General features: G+C 33.4%; 2 protein-coding genes across 4 annotated transcripts in view; one reads left to right on the forward strand and one right to left on the reverse strand.

The window, feature by feature from the left end:
• LOC126747325 (MOG interacting and ectopic P-granules protein 1) overlaps nt 1-21,146 on the forward strand; it is a 153,822-nt gene that overhangs the window by 28,657 nt on the left and 104,019 nt on the right. For 2 of the 3 annotated variants that reach the window (XM_050455871.1, XM_050455873.1), the window contains exons 4-5: nt 9,108-9,302; nt 16,954-17,591. In XM_050455871.1, the coding sequence (XP_050311828.1) occupies nt 9,108-9,302; nt 16,954-17,591 (833 nt within the window). The remainder of the gene's footprint in view (nt 1-9,107; nt 9,303-16,953; nt 17,592-21,146) is intronic. The other variant, XM_050455872.1, reaches the window with a different exon arrangement.
• LOC126747330 (uncharacterized) lies at nt 19,607-20,950 on the reverse strand. Its single transcript, XM_050455884.1, has 2 exons — nt 20,500-20,950; nt 19,607-20,435 (listed from the first exon to the last, which is right to left on the reverse strand). The coding sequence occupies exons 1-2, from the start codon at nt 20,607-20,609 to the stop codon at nt 19,640-19,642; spliced, it is 906 nt and encodes a 301-aa protein (XP_050311841.1). The 5' UTR covers nt 20,610-20,950; the 3' UTR covers nt 19,607-19,639.

A 21,146-nucleotide genomic window follows, 5' to 3' on the forward strand; every position in this document is an offset into this window, starting at 1 on the left:
TTTGAGAAAAATCAAAATTTCACTTCCCTGCCATTTTTATGTTTCAAGTGATTTTCAAAAAATTTGATAATTTCTTTGCTTTTAGATATAGAGGCGTGATTTAAAGACTGGCATATGTCACTTTTAATAAAGCAACTTTTATGTATTAATAAAAAAATTTGAGAAATCAATGGTTTTTGAAAAAAATCAAAATTTCGCTTTTTTTTCCATTTTTTTTTTGTTTCCGGTGATTTTCTAAAAACTTCACCATTTCATTGCTATTAGAGATAGAGACATGATTCAAAGATTGACATGTGCTCAAATCAATAGATTCTCTGTGAAAGCTACGGTTGTCGCTTCAAAAAGGACTAGACCCAATCAGGTCCTGGCATATTGTTTTTAAAAGGCTTAGCTTTTTTGCCTTGACGTTCTATATACGATTTAACTATACATCTTAGATCAAATGTGCTTACGGGAAAACCAAAAGTTGACACAGTGATAATATGGGCGGCAAAGACATCTTCTTCTTGGTCGGTAAATACTTTTTGTTGTCCAGGCCTGTTTATGTGCCGTTCTTTTTCAGCCATAAAGTATTTCGATGTATACCATATTTTTCCGCAGCGCCGCGTAATGATATTCGTTTATTTGTTATATCATTAAATGCTTCAGCCAACGTTTCTTCTGCATAGTTTTTGTAGCTGCGGCAGCCAATTTTTTTTTGTACGCGCTTAGCATTGTATCTAAAAGAAAACATTTTTTTTGCTCTTGTGGGGCTACTTTGTGACATTTTTTTGTCACAAAGTCGCTCCTCGTTTTGTACTTTTTTCGTAAAAATAGAAAAAACAAATTAAAAAAAAACCTCGAAAGTATACTTTTTACAGTAAAGCAAGCAAACATTATACTTTAATATGAACGTACCTTAGTTAAAAAATCTTTCGCGGTTTTTTGCGCTCAATAGAAAGTTTACACACAAATCGAAAAACACCTATTTGTCTAATTTTCAACTCTGCTCTGGTATGAGGAGCAATGTTTTGCTACCGGCTTTTGTCCTATTGACCTAGATGGCGCACCCGGTACACTACTGTTATATGAAATTTAAATCGTTCTATCGTTTTTAGCGACCTGGTAAAAAAATTAAATTTAGTCAAAAGTGGCAATGTCACAAAGTAGCCCTACTTTACGGTACACTTTTCAATTTTCTCAATAAATTTTATCAAATAATAATTTTCTTTGCTGAAACTCATAAAATTTTGCGAATGAAATTGTAATTTATTGACAAGTACTTTCACTCATTACAATAAATTTTTCCATTGACTTGATGTCTTGGAGAAAGTTTATTGAACTTCATTCAATTCACCGTCCTTTAAAAATCCTACGAAAACTTTTCAGGATTTCAAGCTTCGATATGCATCGCGAGTGACATTTGATTAATGCACATGCGCAATTGAATCCGTTTGCGATTTACAACTCTAACTTCGGTGAATGACAAGAATATTTGACTTCAATTTTCGATAAATTGATCACTCATGCGTTATTAACGTCATTAGAAAAAATACTACAAAATTTCAGAAAAGAATTCAAGATTCACTGTTTTACTTCAAATGAAATCATCACTGAAATATAGTTTCATACAACCTGTAGATTGTATGAACATTTATGTACTTACAACATGTTTCTCCCCGCAAAAAGTTTCGAATTCTTCTTTCCATCTACTTTTGATGGCACAAGGCTTTTGGTAGCACTCTCTATGATATCCATCTTTTCCCTTGATTTCTCGCAAAATTGTAGACCTCTGTATTTAATTTTTTTCTTCTCACGAATTGCTATTGCGTTACGACACCTTTCAAATGAAATATCCGTGAATGGTATGACATTCGTGGATTTTCCGCAAATAAAACACTTCATGGCTCGAAGGACTGCCAACGATAAACAATTTCTTCTCCTGTACCTTGCGCCTGCTTGAGCCAAACTGCGTCTCCGCTCTAGCAGTTGCTGGCTTAGGCACCCAATTCGACACGCTCACTATACACGGATAGGGAGGACACAAATTCTATAGAATCCTGTTCTAGGAATGTACAGTATCCTGAAGAAAAAACGGACAAAGTTTCCGTTTTCTGCTATGTACAGTACCCAATTAAGTCGTAAAGATCTTGGTATTGGGCTGAAGTCGACCGATAAAAACCGTTCAACATCGCATTTGGCACACGAATTTCCACGGCACACATAATTATTCTTGATGTACACATTCTAAGCTTTAATTTAAAAAAAAAATTGTAAAAATTCTTGATGATGTAAGCACAATAGTTACAAGAACCCCTTTGCGCTCGGTCAACAGGGGTTCGGCACAAGGGAGGGACGGCACACATATATTTCCTTAAAGTGCCACCTGTCCCCTTCAATGTCATGTACCTACTTATTTATTTCATTCCTAAATACGTTACGAATCAAGATTTTCGTATTTTTCATTAATTAATTACACTAATTGGCACAGGATTTGCCCGGTCGACAAGGGTGTTCCATACTCGCCCGTGTCCAAGCTATGCACTAATATTATTCATATCACAATTCCCGATGACGTAGGGTCGAGTGTCGCTTGCTCTTAGACTAATACGAGCTCGCACTTGATTATTCGATAAAGAGAGAGAGAGAGAGAGAGAGAGACAATTATCAGTGCATACACAGCGGCTCAAAATTGTTAAAGGAAGAATCACTGACCTATACTCCTGCTACAGCAGTGTCAGAAAAGAAAGTGAAAAATGTCAGGGCCTTTATTCTTAAGAGGGCGTATTATATTACTTCCAGTTATTGCTATTTGATTTTAATAAATATACAGGGTGTCCCATTTTGGGTACTTTTTCGAGATATCTCCGTTACTTTTAGAGGTAGAGAGTTGCAGTTTTCATGATGGGGTTCATGATTCTTACAGATGCGTCAACAAAATTTTCATTAGTTTTTAAAATACAGGGTATTTTTGACAATTTTTCATTTTAGGACCCCCATCAAAAATATTTTTTTTGATGGGGGTCCTTTTTGCTATTAAAGATTGATTTAAAGACTGAAATATTCATCCAATTATTCTGAATCTTTTATGCCTCTATGAAAAACTTGTGATTTTCGCCCATCAAATGATTTTTAAAATTTTGATTAACTTCTTTGCTATTAAAGATAGTGACTTGATTCAAAGACTGAGATATTCACCCAATTACTCATAATCTTTTATACCTCTATAAAAAAAAGCAGGAAATTAAAGGTTTTTGAGAAAAAGTGAAATTTATGATTTTTGCCATTTTTGTCCATCAAATGATTTTCAAAATTTGGATAACTTGGTTGCTATTAAAGATAGACACTTCATTCAAGGACTCAGATATTCACCCAGTTACTCTGAATCTTTTATGCCTCTATGAGAAAATCCGAGAAATTGAAGGTTTTTGAGAAAAAGTAAAATTTATGATTTTCGCCACTTTTGCCCATTAGATAATTTTCAAAATTTTGGATAACTTTTTTGCTATTAAAGGTAGAGACCTGGAACAAAAAGTTAAATAGAAGACTAATCAATTGCAACCTTTTATGTATCTACAATATTTTTTGAAAAACTAAAAGTTTTTGAGAAAAAGCATCTTTTATGCTGCAATATCTATAAAATCAATAGTTTTTTAGAAAAATCAAAATTGCACTTTTCTGCCATTTTTATGTTTCAAGTGATTTTCAAAAATCCTCATAATTATTTCTATGCTATTAGAGATAGAGACATGATTCAAAGACTGACATGTGCCAGGATCAATAGAGCATCTTTTATGCATTTATAAAAAAATTTATGAAATGCATAGTTATTAAGAAAAATCAAATTTCCACTCATTTGCTTTTATGTTTCAAGTGATTTTCAAAAAACTTCATAATTTCTCTGCAGTTAGAGATAGAGACATGATTCAAAGATTTACATGTGACAGAATCAATAGAGCATCTTTTATGTGTCAATAAAAAAATCTGGAAAGTCAATAGTTTTTGAGAAAAATCAAAATTGCACTTTTCTGCCATTTTTATGTTTCCAATGATTTTCTAAAAACTTCACCATTTTATTGCTATTAGAGATAGAGACATGATTCAAAGACTGACACGTGCCATATTTATTGAAGCAACTTTATGCATCAATAAAAAAAATTGAAAAATCAAGTTTTTAGAACAATCAAAAATTCACTTGTCATTTATAAGTGAATTTCAAAAAACTTCATCGTCATTTCGTTGCTTTTAGAAATACTTGATAACGTTTTGAGGTAATAAAATGAAGTTTTTACTCAAAGTAGGAGCATTCATTACCTAAGGAACAATTCTACATAATTACGTCTAATATTCCCTGACCTATAGTAGTTAGTTTTGTCTGTCAGTTAGTAATGTTCATTGAATTTGATGTTTTTGAAATAAATTGAATTTTTGGTTTTTTCTAGGATATTTTTCCCTATAATTTCCAAGCTAATTCCGATAATTTTGTAATTCTTTTACAGTAATATACAGGAGACTCTTTAGATTAATTCTATGTGAAAAATATGATTTTAGGTTAAAAATTCGCATGGCTACAATAATTTTGGTAAAAGGCTATTTTTTTAGCAAATTTCCATTAAGGATAATTTGATAACTGTTTGAGGTATTGAGATGCAGTTTCTACTCAAAGAAAAAGTAGTTCCTGGAGATTAGTTTCATATATGAAGCATTTTTGTAGGTCTAATACTCCTCGATCTAGAGCCAGTTCTGTCTGATAAGTCCCAATGTTGATCAGATTTTGGAATAAGTTGAAAACTTAAATTTTTTCATTTATTCTACGATGTTTTTCCATATACCTTCCAAACTATTTAAGACGTTTTTGTATTTTTTTTCAGTTTTGTACAGGTAACCATGTAAATTAGTTCTAAGTAAAAAAATATGATTCTAGCTACAGCAATTTTGATTTGAGGCTAAATTTGCACTAAATTTTCGAGAGAAAAAAATGAAAACTCCAAGTCTCAGTCTCAAAATGTCTATTTAATTATTCAGGTGACATGTTTCGCTAATGAAGCATCATCAGACCTATAATAAACAGAAAAACACACGTAACTACAATAAAACCTTACACAAAACTACAATAAAACCTAAAACAAAATCAAATATTAAAAATTAGATAAAATTACCTTATAGCTAGGTGACCTGCTAAGTACTGACAAATATAATTTAAATATGAGAATACCCACATATTTGGTAATAAAAAACAATAACACGGCACAAAAATTCAACAAAAAATATAAAAAAGGGAAAAACGTGACAGGTGTAGGATTTGAACCCACGCTCTAAAGTCGATCTTGGTGAAACATCAGACCGTTAACCAATCGGCCAGCCCTGCCTACGAATATTGGAGTCAAAGGTATATATGCGTATCGTGAGCAGAAACAAGAGGTTAGATAAGATTATTAAAGATAAGTCCTGGCTCAAAGGTGAAAACATCATTAACGCATGTCAAATTTGGACTCTTTTTGGCTTTGGTGATTTCCATTTTCTCCAAGAGATCCAACTTTCTACTCTTAGGGCACTCGTGAACAATGGAAAAATTTTCAGGGACGGAAAAACTATGACCCGTTGATAATAAATGGTTAGCAAATGCTGACTTAGTTTCTGTGGTGTTGGTGTCCCTGAACTTATTAACGAGGCTTAGGTGTTCCTGTACCCTTGTGGATACTCGTCTTCTTTCAATTTGAAAATGCTAGTCAAGCCAAACTTGTCCGACTGTACAGATCCCACCTAATTGCAAGAAAGAACCTTTTACTGAAAATTTGGTTCCTACAAAGTTGCCTAAAATCAGGTTTAACGCCGAAGTTCGTTAATATCAGATGCGGCTCACACACTTCATCTTCACAGAGAGCTTTAAACATAGGAAGACGGATATGGATTAAGGAGGAAATAAAACAACATTACAAAACACTTAACAGAGTCAACTCTAAACTCAAGTACTTATATTTTACATTGACGTTAACGTTGTCCTTTGCGGAGTTTCTATCCTTGGATTCTAAATTGAGAGAAGATGTAGAAGATTTTGGTGCCAATACATACCGTAGGCTTAGTAAGAAATTGTACAACTTAAGAATTTCACAAAGACCAAAGAGTCCTGACCATTTAGAGCAGAAGCGGGAGCTGGGTAAGAGCAATAGTAACTTGTTTCACAAACGTTTTCTTAATTTATCTAAAGTTTCTTTTACCCCCGAGGAGGAAAATATCTTAAATTTAAATTTAAAATTTAATTTTTCGCAACAAATAAATCGAAACACTAGAGAGGTCCTGGCAGTGGAGGCTGAGAGCATCATTCAGTCTGTTAATATCCCTAACAAAAACATTTTACGATCAAAAATAATTAATTTTCTTAACTCTGAGAGACATAACTCTGTCCCTAATAATTACAACAAACAACACCTTAATTCTGTTAAAAACAAAATTGAAACGCACGATCTTCTAATTTCCAGAGCAGACAAAGGCTCTTGTTTGGTAGTCATGAATAGACTCGACTATGTGGCTAAAGTGACGAAATTTCTATCGACTGACGACTTCGTGACTATTACTAGGGATCCAACGATTAGTTTTTTCTCAAAACTTAAGAATTCTCTAGATCGATGTCTTATAACTCTGGAATACTTTAACACCACTAAATCTAACCTATACCCTATGAACCCACGTACTCCTGTGCTCTATGGCTTACCTAAGATTCATAAGGAGGGAAACCCGATAAGACCAGTAGTTTCCTTCGTAAACTCTCCTTGCTATAAATTATCCCCTTGGCTTAACAATACTTTAAGAGAAGTAACTGGTTTTCAGAACGAATTCTCCATTAAAAACTCAATTGAATTTGCTAATTATCTAAAGCAAATAGATGTTCCAAACAATGCCATTTTGCTTTCCTTAGATGTAAAGAACTTGTTCCCTAGCATACCCTCGTCAGATTGTTTAACATTGGTTGAGATCCTACTAAACAATAATAGTACTTTGCCAAAACTGGTGGTAGATAATCTTATCCACCTTTTATCATTAGTTTTGGAACAAAATTTCTTCAAATTTAATGATCAATTCTTTAGGCAAAAAAACTGGTCTCGCCATGGGTTCTTGTCTTTCACCATTTTTGAGCGAGGTCTTCATGAGTCACTTGGAGGAGAAAATCATGAAAAGTCGCTTTGCGAGCTTTTTGAGAGCTTATAAGAGGTACGTGGATGATGTGTGCGTGTTGTGGGTTGGTGACGAGAATGATTTATTAGATTTCTTGTCATTCATTAACTCCCTTCATAATCAAATCTCTTTTACGCTGGAAAGAGAGACAAACAGAAAATTACCCTTTTTAGATCTTCTTTTATACCGAAATAATAACAGTATTTCTTTTGAAGTATATCGCAAACCTTCTGCAACAGATAATATAATCCAATTTAATTCCAATTCCCCTTATCAACACAAATATGCAGCCTTTAATTCAATGTTCTACCGTTTATTTAAATTACCTCTGTCCAAAGACGCTTTTCAAAAAGAACATAATATTATAAAAATAATTGCTGTAAACAATAATTTCTCACTTCACAACTTGAACAAATTATATTACAAATTCTATAATAAATATAAACTGTCCTATCACATCGTCCACCCACCGAACAACATCACCAACAATAATAATTTTAGATGCCTTAGTTATTTCGGCGGCATTTCTCAACAACTTTTTCAACAACGCAAAATTTTTTAAGCCTTTCAGCCTTTCCATAGCTTTCAAAACGACTAACTCACTAAGAAAGAACCTAGTAAAGACGTTGGATAAAAGTGATCCTCTATCTAAATCGGGTGTATATTGTCTTAATTGTAAGGATTGCCCTGCCGTTTATGTGGGACAATCAGGAAGGAGAGTATCCACAAGGGTACAGGAACACCTAAGCCTCGTTAATAAGTTCAGGGACACCAACACCACAGAAACTAAGTCAGCATTTGCTAACCATTTATTATCAACGGGTCATAGTTTTTCCGTCCCTGAAAATGTTTCCATTGTTCACGAGTGCCCTAAGAGTAGAAAGTTGGATCTCTTGGAGAAAATGGAAATCACCAAAGCCAAAAAGAGTCCAAATTTGACATGCGTTAATGATGTTTTCACCTTTGAGCCAGGACTTATCTTTAATAATCTTATCTAACCTCTTGTTTCTGCTCACGATACGCATATATACCTTTGACTCCAATATTCGTAGGCAGGGCTGGCCGATTGGTTAACGGTCTGATGTTTCACCAAGATCGACTTTAGAGCGTGGGTTCAAATCCTACACCTGTCACGTTTTTCCCTTTTTTATATTTTTTGTTGAATTTTTGTGCCGTGTTATTGTTTTTTATTACCAAATATGTGGGTATTCTCATATTTAAATTATATTTGTCAGTACTTAGCAGGTCACCTAGCTATAAGGTAATTTTATCTAATTTTTAATATTTGATTTTGTTTTAGGTTTTATTGTAGTTTTGTGTAAGGTTTTATTGTAGTTACGTGTGTTTTTCTGTTTATATAGGTCTGATGATGCTTCATTAGCGAAACATGTCACCTGAATAATTAAATAGACATTTTGAGACTGAGACTTGGAGTTTTCATTTTTTTCTCTAGTTACGTAAGTCTCTTTGAGATAAGGGACGAGTTCTTTCAATACTAAATTTTCGAGTTTATCGACTATCTTTGTAAGTCCAATATTTTCTGAGATAAAGCAATTTCTATTTTCAAAGAACCTATGATCGCTATTTGTCAACTAGTTAATATTTAGATCGTTGCAAAGCCTTTGACAGTATCAATACTGTTTTAAACAGTTCAAAAATCAGCCAAAAAGGCTGTAGGGAGCTTTTTGTTGAAGAAACTCATCTCAGCTTGCACATGAAACTAGAATCAATCAAACTCTTGCATCGGTTTTCAACACATATAGAATTTTGTTAAGCATTTGACAGCATCAAAGCGCCAAACTGACCTTCACATGGTCGTTAAAATTGACATCAATATTAACTGCAATGGCTGGTGGTGATTTTGGGAGGAATTTGTATATTTAAACCATATTTTTTTTAGTTTAGAGTTACAATAATCAGTAATTATATGTAATACGGAGTGTTTATGGTTCTAGTCATACAAGTCAAGATGAAGCCAAAAGTGTGGCCAGTCCGGAGCAAGAGGACTCCAACCTGGAGCCGGGAGAAGTGATTCCGGAAGAAAACGGAAGCGTCCACAGTGCTAATGAGGATACGAACACGAATAGCAGTTTGCCTCAACAAGTGAATGAAAATAGTAGGGGAAGCGATAAGAATGACGATGAAAGCAGGTACATATTAATCATTTTCCTTAATTCTTATTCCAAGTAGCTTTTAAGTAGAGATGTGTAATTCAGTCATTTGCTTGCCACCGAATCGATCCAAAGAAGATAGAATCTTTCCAATCGTTCATTCAATCATTCGAACGCCGCAGCGCCGGTACAATTCTTTTGCCGAATCAATACAATATTTCGTTTCGATCCGTAATTGAGGCTATGAGTGCAAAAACGGACTAACCCCAATATTATTAAGTGCTAAAAAATATGTTTAAAAAAAATACGAAAATGTAAGTGCGCAAAACCCTTTTAAAAGGATATTTCTGTAGTTCGAATTAATTGAATGTTCTTGAGTGTTACTTAAATTTGCGCAACTTGTTTTAAATTTTTGGATATGGCTGTAATATTCGATTTTTCTATGTGGGTTAGTGCATTTAAAATAGATTGGGTTTTTAATGGGTTACCATAACTTAAGCTATTATAAGTATTACGTCAAAAACTGTATTACTCGTATTGTCACAAGAATAAATAAAAAAATATAGAAACTTTATTTTTTTATTAAGTAGGTAGTTATTAAATACGTAAAGTTTCTTTTTCCTCAATTGGGCCAACTACTTCACCTCCACTTGCTTGAGCAAATGACCTCAGATTTTTATGAAAATCTTGGTATATAGGAAATATGAATTCCATGAACTCGAGGAGATCTTTATTTTAGCTTCATTAATGGCATTACCATTTGGGTATAAAAGGGGAAGATTTTAATCTCCTTGGAAACAGATTTCCTTTTACTAAGATCTACTGTGTTAAAATAAACCTATTCATTATTCGAGTAATTATACTAAATAGTATTGGGAAAAACTAAAATAGTATTGGGATAATCTTTTCTAAACCTTAACCATTGGATTTTGAGCCTCTCCACCATTGTTTTTGTTTCAGATACTTTTGTGTTTATTATGTTATTTTCAAGTTCCTTTGCGGAAAAAAATCTTGACTTATCCATTTCTATTATGGTAAAGGGATGTCTTATGACTGTATACCAGTCTTGAGGTATAAAAATATGTGGATGGAATTTCTCTTCTTTTTCCATGATTTCGAAATCTTTGTTGCATGTTAAATAGAAATGACCACTTACAAGGAATTTATGATCTATTTCTTCCATAGTAAATAATGGAGATGCAGTAATATAGTTACATATCAATGACATTTTTATATTACGATTCTGACCACACACATAAGTCTTTTCGATGTAACAAAGTTTTTTATGTAATATAAAATACAAGATCCCACCTCTTGCGGCCCCTTGGAAGCAATACTTTCATCCCATACAAACATGAACGAATTATTGGTTCCCATTTCATGTATATTAAAGCAGTAAGTCCATAACTGCCTTTTATAGTAACAAATGCCTGTGGTAAGTACAGGTGTAGGAAGAGTCTTCATTAGATCAAAACAGATGACCGTTGCGTTTCCACTTTTTGCCAGTTTAGTGACTTTTTTTTAGGTAGCTCAGTGAACTAACTGAGGATAGTCCACTTTGCTTCTTTAATCTTTCATCAATAATTAAGTTCAATAACTAGTTTAGTGCTGCCATCTCGTAACGAAAAGGAATTGGTTGTTTGATCTACTGTGCAATAAATAGATTTAAACTTGACGGATAATATTCTACAATAAAGCCGATTTTGAATTTTTGTGGGTTAGTCCGATATTGCACTTATAGCCTCAATTGGTAGCCAGTCGTCAGCAATGAGGATGATAGTTTTAAAGAATATAGGGGTTAGGGCTATAAATAAATGTGTTTAGTTTCACACTTAATGCTTTATGCACACGCTATGTTTAGTTGTTTGGAGTTTCGGATAATGATTTTTTAATTTATAGTGGTGATTACTGTCTAGTAGATTTATTAATTGGTTTTAAACTTTGTGCATTGAATTTTGTGATGGTGGTAAATTTTAGTACTGTATAGTAGAAATGCTTCATTTATGCTAAACAGAAGGTTTAGAAGTAAATTAATCAAACAGTTTAAGAAATATCCACAAGGGTTACATTTATTACAAACATTATATCTACTATAGTTTGTTCAGTAAATTATTAGCTTAAACATTCACCAGCCGGTTGTAAAGATCTTAAAATTTACCTTTTTATATGATGATAGGGTGATATTGTTATAGGTTGGGCATATATACAGTACCAAGCAAAAGTGGAGAAACATTTTATTTAATAAATATAAAGCCAGAGTAATCGGCTATTGCCAATAAACAAATACTCACATTATTTCTTTAGGTTCAAAGGAATGCAAAAATATATTTGGTATTTATAAATTATTGCAACAAAAACAATCTATTTGCTTATCTTTATTTTATGGGGAGCAAAAGTAGAGACACATTTTTAAAGTTCTTAGTTTATGTTTGCTTATTGAAAGCAATACACAATAATATTTTGTTAATTAATAAATAATAACCTGTAAATATGCCTCGAGGTATTACTTTGGCGTTATGCATAAAACAGTTGATAATACCAAAATATCAATCGGGTGTTAAGCAAGCAATCATTGCTAAGCAGTTAGGATTAAACCACTCAGTCGTTTCCAAAACCATAAAGTTACACTGCATTAGGAACTCATTAATAAGTCCACCTAAAACTGGTAGGCCTAGAAAAACGACGCCTAGAGTTGACGAGAAGATTAAATCCTTAGCTCTTAAAAATCCATTTAACACAGCAGTGGATATAAAATCTCAACTAGACGATGTAAATATTAGTGTCCATACAGTTCGAAGACGTTTAAGGGACAGTGGCTTGCCGGCAAGAAAACCATCCAAGAAACTCTTCATTTCGAAGAAGAATCGAACCGCCCGACCTCAATTTGCACATGACCATTTAAACTGGTCAGAAGCAAGATGGAATACAGTATTATTTTCGGATAAAAGTAAGTTTAATTTATTTTCTTCTGATGGTATTTTGTGGGTCAGGCGTCCTAAAATTAAAAGAGTTGATCCAAAGTCTACTTTGGGCACTATTAAGCATGGAGGGAGAAATGTACAAGTGTGGGGTTGTTTCTCTGGTATGGAAATGGGCCCCATTGTCAAAATTGATGGGATTATGGATCGGTTTAAATATTTAGAAATATTAACTGATAATTTGTTGCCATATGCAGAGGAAAACATGCCATTGCAATGGAGGTTTCAACACGACAATGATCCGAAGCATACAGCTAAAATTATAAACAAATTTTTTGAGGACAAAGAAATAACTGTTGTTAAGTGGCCAGCTCAGAGTCCTGACCTTAATCCCATAAAGAATCTATGGGATTTAGTAGACAAAAAAATTCGTAAGGAACATCCCGAAAAATTTTAAAATGGAGACGAGTTGTTTGAAGCAGTTGAAGCTGCATGGCATTCTGTACCCAAGGAGACCTTAGGGAATCTGATTGGATCTATGAAAAGGAGATGCCTTGCAGTTATTAAAAATAAGGGATATGCAACTAAATATTAATTTGTTGTTATTATATATTTTCTTTAAATATGTGTTTCTCTATTTTTGCTCCCTGTTTTTTTTAAATTAATTTACATATGGCTTTATAATAAGTAGAATTATATTGTTTATGTTTTATTTTTATTATCTAGTTTGGTGTAGTATTATAGGATAAAAAAATTTTAGTTTACTTTAATAAAATAAATTTAAAAATAAAAAAAAAGTTTCTTTACTTTTGCTCGGTTCTGTATGTTTCACTATGCAGTGTCATGCTTTAAACTTCATTGAGGGCGCCAAGGCGCGTTATTTTAGTTGTTTTTTTTTAATAAGTTAAAAAATGTAGATAAGAGTCTTTTAGAAGTAATACTTGGTTAAACCTTTGTGAATTTTTTTATATTTGAAGCCGGTTTGAATTTGCATATTTTAAACATATAGGTAGCAAGTGTAAGTCGGAAGTATTAACTAACTTTAAAGATGTCGGACTTGAAGAATAAACGAAGTGAAATATGGAAACATTTTTCTATAGTAGACGATGGGAAAGGAAAATGCAGTTATTGTAATAAAATAATAGGTTTTTCTGGAGGCGCAACCGGCAATCTCGGGAGACATATTAAAAGTGTACACAAGATCACCCGGGAAAAGCTACAGGCGTTACAGATTCTAAAGAACCAAACCCATCTTGTTCACATTCAGCTGCTGATGAACAACATATATCAACTGTAACCAAAAATATAACCCAGACTCATATTCAACAAAATATAACTTTATTTCTCGTCCAATATCAGTTAAAAAATCTAAAAAATTGGATGAGCAATTAATAAAATTAATTGTAAAAGAGTACCAACCTTTTAAATCCTGAATTTAAAAAAAAAAAATATTTATGCTTAATCCAAATTATAGAAAGCCAAGCAGAAAAACAGTATCAAACAGTTTAATACCAAAAATGTATAATGAATGAAAGCTAGAGTTACTACAGATAATGTCAAAAGTAGATGCAGTTTGTTTAACCACAGACGGATGGACTTCCATTAATAATCAAAGCTTTATCAATCCTAACGGCCCATTTTATTAAAACTCATAAAAGAAAACATACGCTTGTTTCCTATCTTTCAGGATGTATACCGTTCAACGAGAAACATACGGCAATAAACTTTGCAGATTTTTTGAAGTATACATAAATGGAGCCTTACAAATAACGTTTCTTGCATTATATCAGATAATGCTGCAAATATCACTGCTGCAATAAGGATTACTAACTGAGAAGAAACTGGCGTTTCTTCCCGTGTTTTGGACATACTCTTAATTTAGTGTTACAGAATGCCATAATAGAACTCCAAGAGCAAATCCATAAAGTTAAAAAAAATTGTGCAATATTTTAAACAAAGTTCCAGTGCCTTGGTAAAATTAGAAAGTATGGAATCACAAATGGGATTGGTAACACGGTGGAATTCCACGTATGATATGCTTAGTCGGATAATTTTAATTAAAAACGCCGTCGTGGCTGTGTTAGCAGTGGAGGAACCACGGCTAAATACACTATCACTATCTGATTGGTACATTTTAGAAAGATTTGTAGAAGTTTTAAAACTTCTTAATAAAGTTACAGTTGAAATTAGTGCCGAAAATTCAGTTACAATATCTAAAGTAATTCTGTTAGTGAACACTATGAAAAAAGGCACATTCAAACGTTTTTAGACGTTCAACAAAACCCTTCTGAAATATTATCTTCACTAATATATAAATTACAAAGCGGTTTAAAAGAAAGGTTTAAGGAGGTTGAAACTAACGACGCAAGCAACATTTCTAGACCCACAATTTAAGAAATATGGATTTTCATCAGAAAAAATAAAAGTTTCAAGGTCCAAATTACATCTCTTGAAGTCAATAATGCAACTACCCTGAGGATAGGTATACTGTAGTATATTTTGAGTGAGGTTTTTTAAGTAACTTATATAACTTTGAGTATGTCAAGTGTAACTATCGAACTGATAAGGTAGTTAGTAATTATGAAGAAGATTCTATATATGTGACGCAAATCAGTGTTTTGGAAAACATGTGCAGTACTAATCCTGAGCAGCCTTGTGTGAATCATAATGATTCTTTTTTAGAAAATTTAAATTAACCAGACTTTACTTAATGTCCAGTCAATAAGATCAAAGATATACCCTCTGTTTTATTAATTACAACTAGGGTTGTGGATTTGACCGGTCAACTTTTTTTTGGTCAATTAAAGCAAAATTCAGTATGCAGTTGATGGATCTAACTACATTCCACATTTATATAAAGACAGCAATAATTGTTTTAAAGAAATTTTGTTTGTTGGGTATTTAATACCTAAAATTTGGAAATCTTGTACAGGGTAATCAAGTGAATGGTATAGTTTGGTCCATCCAGGGATACATTATATAAATCAATAAGAATAAGTAGTTTATTTTTCAATATCCATGAATAATATAATTAACATAAAAACGTGAACACTTAAAATTAAACAAAAAATATCAATCTCAGTTATTAATCTGAATTATTATGAGTGTAGTTTAGTTTAGGAGTGTAGCTAATGGAAGATTCTCATTTTCGGAGTCGGAGTCTAGCTGCTCGGCTTCGGAAGACGAAGAAACATCAGCTTCGGAGGATGAAGATATATTTAAGTCGGGTATTTTTTCACATTTATTAATAATATTTAAATTGTATTTAACATAGACCAGCTTTCCGGAGCGTGTAGTGGTCAGTCTATTTCTCAATTTACTATGGAGAACTCCCCATGTTGACCAGTTCCTTTCACACAAAGCTGAAGAGGCCGGCATTGTTAGTAACTTTATATGGAAAAATCCATGGGTGTTATATCAGGCAATCTTGCGGGCCAATTTATCCAATCCAACAAATATAATTACATTTTTGGTAACCATGATTATAATAATATGTTTGGTACCTAACCATGACAGCGCAGACTTTAACTACTGTCACAGCCAATAAAATTGAACGGATAATATCAATAAGTCATTATCATAATTTGAAACTAAATTTTTTTTTTAACATTTATATTAGGGTTCATCGGGTTTAACACAAATAACCAATAGTTTAATAAGCTTTTAATTAATTAAATTTTAAATCATGAGAAAAAAGAATAAACATTTAAAAGCATTTAAGTTTTTAGCAATTGAAAAATCAGTTCCGCACTATGGAAAAATTCCTGATAATGATTATTAATATGTTGGATTTTTTAAATATTTTTCTTAAAAAAATGTTTTTTTCAAGGTCCAATTTTTTCTCAAAATTTGAGAAATTGCTTATATGCGATATAAGCAATTCAAAACTCAAAAAAAAAGTCTTCAAAACCAGTAGAAATATTATTTTGAACATTTTTACACATATTCCTAGGATAATTTGACTAAATACCTAGTTCAGCAGAAAAAAAAACATTTATTGGAATGTATGATTTTTTTTATTAAACATTTCATAAAATATCCATATTTGAAAAAACAGTGGAAATAAAATTTTGAAAATTCCTTAAACAATTTGTTTGGACACCTATTTTAACGTTTTTAAAAAAGTGTACGGGGTGGCCCAAATGCGACCCTTATTATTGGGATCTCGGAAACCGTAAGAGATACAAAGTCGGTTAAATTATGGCAAAGTTGCTAAATTTGGTACTTAACAAAATGCCGTTTTAAAATTAAATAATTTCGAATAGTTCCCAAGATATCTGGAAAAATCTTTTCTATTTTTTTATGACGGTATTTAAAATCGTATAATAAAATAAATAACACTTTGTTGAGGGCACTTTTTCTCCTCTACAAGATGGCGTTTTCGGAATTAAAATACGACGTTTCGTCTTGGAGATACCATCATCAACTCTTTTTCTTTCAAAATACGGCCCTGGATTTCTATTACCTATTTTTATAAAACCTATGCTATGACGTATCAAACTTTTTTGTATTCAATTTGATTTAATATCAAAAATCGAAATTTTCCCTAATTAAAAAAAAAAATTCTTAACACAAACCTGCTTCTGTTTATTTTCTTTTAATTAAGTATTTAGTATTGACTTATTATTAATAAAAACTAATGCACCCCGTATATTTTTGCAATTGGCAATTTCATCAACAACTGTCAATGAGCTTTTTAAGTTTGACGTTGTTTAATAAAATTATTAAACAACGTCAAATTTAAAATAATTAAAATAACCTTATCCTTGCAGCAGTAGCAGCAGCAGCAGTAGCACGGCAGAAAGTACGACATCAAAAACGCAAGAAGAACCCGCGGGCGAATCGAAATCGAGCGAGAACACCCAAGACTCCAGCGCCACCACGAACGGCGAAACCGACGACAAATCGTCGCAAGACGGGGCGACGGCTCCCCCCACTACCAACACAAAACCTGAGGACTCCAAAACGGACGAAACGTCCGAGAACGGCGACGAAAACCGATCGGCGAGCGTGGCCTCCTCCCAAGAGATCCACGAGATCAACGACGACGACGACGACGACAATGACAATAAAAGTGAAAAGGGCAAAAGTCAAGAGTTGATCGAGTTGAACAGTGAAGATGAAGAGGAGCAGGAGGAGGAGGAGGAGGGAGACGGTGACGTCCTGATTGTCGAAGGACCGAAGACCAACGGGACGGAGGTGATCAACTTGGACGATACGCCGGAGAAGAAATCGACCGCGAGCGGTGAGGGAGAGAAGAAGAAAATTGAGGCGGTCGCGCCCAGACGTAGCACGAGGAATTTGAATAAGAGTAAGAGTTACAACGAGTGCGAGAAGGACCCTCCGCCGCCCAAGACGGTCGAGAGCGAGGGGTCCGATATTGAGGAGGTGCTGCCCCAAGATCCGTTAGGTAAGTTATGATTTTTTAATGATTGGATGTTTTATCGGATTGACAGTTCGGTTACCCACTAATAGCGGTAAATAATAATAATAATAAACGTCTTTTATTTAACAAACAAATAGTTTACAGTTGTGATTATTATACATACATTTCTATAGAGATATAAGAGAGGCGAAGTCTAGCCATGTGGCTACTCTTACTTAACCTACCTAATCCCTTTGAAGTGAAAATAAAACAATATCATGCAACTTATTAGCGAATAGCTCCTTAAATGTACGCACATATTTTAGAAAGAAAAGAAAAGTTACTTAAAGAATTATTATACACAACGACAAACTGTGCGATACAAAAGACCGTAATATAGCTTTATCCAGTAGCAGGTAGAGATTTTCTTTAAAAAGTAGATAGTTATATTTTGAAATAATTTCAAAGCCTAGTCCAGTTCAGCATACAATGCCAATACCTGTTTATAAATTCTTCAAATATATTATAAAGTTGGTTTATTACACAAGTCTGATACACTTTTCCTGGCTATTCTCCCATTTTTTTAATTTACCCCCTTTTTTTTTTATTAAGTATTGCCTCAACATGCTCATTTTAGGTGTCTTTTTGTCTTTAGTAAGAAAGAAAGAAAAAAATCCTTTCTTATTCATGGCGAATTTATTGATTAAATAAAAACAAACGCATTTTGTATTTAAATTTGTTAATATTAAATATTTTAAAATTATCAGGTATGGAATTATATGAGGCCATTATTTGCAAAACTCGTCCTATGCTTTAAAGCAAATTGTTCAGGAAATAAAAAAATGCTCACAGAACTACTAATGCATTATAATTTAGCTGTTTTTTTTTACTGGTAGCTTCGTAGGTACAGAAAAGCAAAACCACTAATTAGAAATCTAAAACGCTAAAAATGTTGCTTAAAATAAATAAATAAAGTGCATAGAGAGAGTTTTGCAAATAAAATTAAAAAAATATATATCTTCTAGTTCTTCCCTTTATTAATCAAACATGATAATAATATTAAAACTAGGGTGAAAGCATAAACAAATCCTAATTGCGTTTATTTAACTGCATAAAAAACAAAGAAACATTTTTTCTAACAAAAATAAATGTTGGAAATTCAGTCAAAACAAAATCAAAATATAAATTATTCAAACAGGAAAATCCTCAGTTTGATTTTGGCATCCCTCCAACTTATCGTCTTCTTCGCGTGCAGCGGCAGGCTTTGTGAGATGACTTTTATAGAAAGTTAATTGTGGAAGACTCCTCCAATCGTTTCCGTAATGTTGAGCCAGCAACTTGTCAATTGTACTTTTGTCACCCTTCAATTGATTGCCTAATGGTATCTCTTTAGGCGATAGCGAGGAAACTTTGCAATTTTTTTTGCAAATACTTTTAGGTTGCCCAATATTAGTGCGATAATTAGGTTCGCCTTGCACCAGAACAGTACCATTATTCCTGATGAAAATGAAACGTTTTGCTTTATTGAAGGCAAAATGCCACGATGAGGGATTCTTCACTACTCTTTTGGTCTCTGCTCTCCAGTTGAATAGTCTCCAGTCAACCCCTAACTTTCGAACAGTGGCATGTTTTTTAATTATGTCATCATATTGACAAGGTTCGACAATTACTGGTGTCTTCTTTATGTCCTTTTCGACCAAACCAAAAACCCTGTCGGGAGGGATGAAGGAATGTCCAACCATCGGGAAAATCAGTTCCAGACATTTAATGTTTTTTGGCGCCCCTTCTTGAAGCCAGTGGGCCAGCATTGCCATCATTATAGTATTTTTAATTTGGCCGCCACACCCGTCGGCAAATAAATTTATTTTTGTTACGGAATTTTCAAAATTGAAGTTAATCAAAACATCTCGAACAGCCGATGTTATAGCATTAGAATGTTTCGGAGATTGAATTTCGGTCGATAAGTATGAAAAGACATTTGTGACTCTTAATTCAGTCTGGGAGCTACCACATACGACTGTGAAATTATGGTAATTAATTTGCTGGCTAAAGTAGGCAGATTGGTCAGGCAACCGTGGTAAGGCCAGATTCTTTTAACAATCAAAAGAAAAGGTAACTGTTGTTGGTTTAGTGTATTTAAGTAATTTGAAAAAGGTTTTTGCCTTCAATACGTGGATGCGATGTTCCACAATTAATTGATGCCTACCACTCGCGGATGTCATTGATTTAATCTGTTCTTTCGTCCTCAGGCAGAAAGAACAACAGTCAGTCTGTGGGGTCCCAAATGCAATATTGTAATTAGCATTTACATATTTTCTGAAATAACTTATTTTTACATGCATACCTTCCGGGGTTTTTGCCAGATATTGATTGTAGAGCTTTTTAAAAGAAAGGTCACAAGGTAAATACATCCGGACACTTGACTTGCTTTGGCAATAGTGCGATTCAACACACTGAATTGATTCAATGAATTGCTTTATGCTTTTTTGCTTGTCAATATTTTTTACACCTACTCGATCGCCACCTCTGCGTTCCTTTGGAAGAGCCCCGAAAAGCACAAAATTTCGCATTACCCTTTGAATTCTATCTTTACTAAAATTTGATATTTCCAAAAAGGCATTTCGGCATACCCTTATCAAGTGCCCATCCTTCAAACGGATATTGTATTGTATAGAAACCTGAGCGTGGTCTGTTTTACCTCTTTTGGGTTTGTTTCCCGTGCAGCAAGCTAGTATTCGCCTATCTTGTTCTATCTTGTCTTTAGATTCGTACAAGTACGCGTGACACTCCTTGACCTGCGCCATCGTTAGTGTCGTGCAATAATAAGGTTGTCCTGGTCGACCATCATGCTTGCAGGTCGGATACGTTGCCAGAGTCTGTGGTAAATGTCTAGAATAGAACAGCAGGGATTAATTAAAAGATTCTATGACACATTAAAAAATGATATACCTACCGCATACGCTTGGCAACATTTCTTTTATAGTTTTCTGGCTGACGTTCTTTCTTACGTCCTTTCCCAGCAGGGCTAGGTAAAACACTTGAACTAGCATGTAGTATTTCCATAGCAAATAAGACGTTAAAATAATAATTGAACACTGAACAATATCAACAATCGTTGAAATAAGACGGACGATAACAACTAATATGACACACGCTGCGACTGCAAATAAGACGTAAAAACACATAAACAGCTGCAAAAAGTCACGTGAATATTCTAACGCGCGCTATTGGTTCAAACGCATTCAGCGAGTTTTGCAACTAATTTCGCGAAGCATAGAGCCAGTTTTGCAAATTACAAGCCTTTTTGATATGATATTTAGGTATCAAAGAGCCTGTTTAGCGCGGAACTGACTCGACCAAACTATTAGCCTTATAAAAATGAACATTTCTGACACAAAAAACAATTTTCGGTAAAAATGTCGATTAGCGAGTTTTGCAAATAATGGCCTCATATAAGGTAATTGCATTATATGAAAAGGATCTTTTATACATAGATGTTTTATGTAACGGGATGGAGAATTTGTTTTTGTTTCTAATATTTTGTCCATGCATGCTTGTCCTTGGCAGAAATTTATTTTTAAGAGTATTCGAGGTGTTAGT

Source organism: Anthonomus grandis, chromosome 19, assembly GCF_022605725.1.
Source record: "Anthonomus grandis grandis chromosome 19, icAntGran1.3, whole genome shotgun sequence".
Taxonomy (NCBI): domain Eukaryota; kingdom Metazoa; phylum Arthropoda; class Insecta; order Coleoptera; family Curculionidae; genus Anthonomus; species Anthonomus grandis.

What these genes read in the sequence shown, in the direction of transcription:
- LOC126747330 (XM_050455884.1), bottom strand. Translation starts at nt 20,609, where the DNA reads ATGGAAATACTACATGCTAGTTCAAGTGTTTTACCTAGCCCTGCTGGG. An exon ending in AATGTTGCCAAGCGTATGCG is followed by an intron (nt 20,436 to 20,499) that starts GTAGGTATATCA and finishes GTTCTATTCTAG; the next exon opens with ACATTTACCACAGACTCTGG.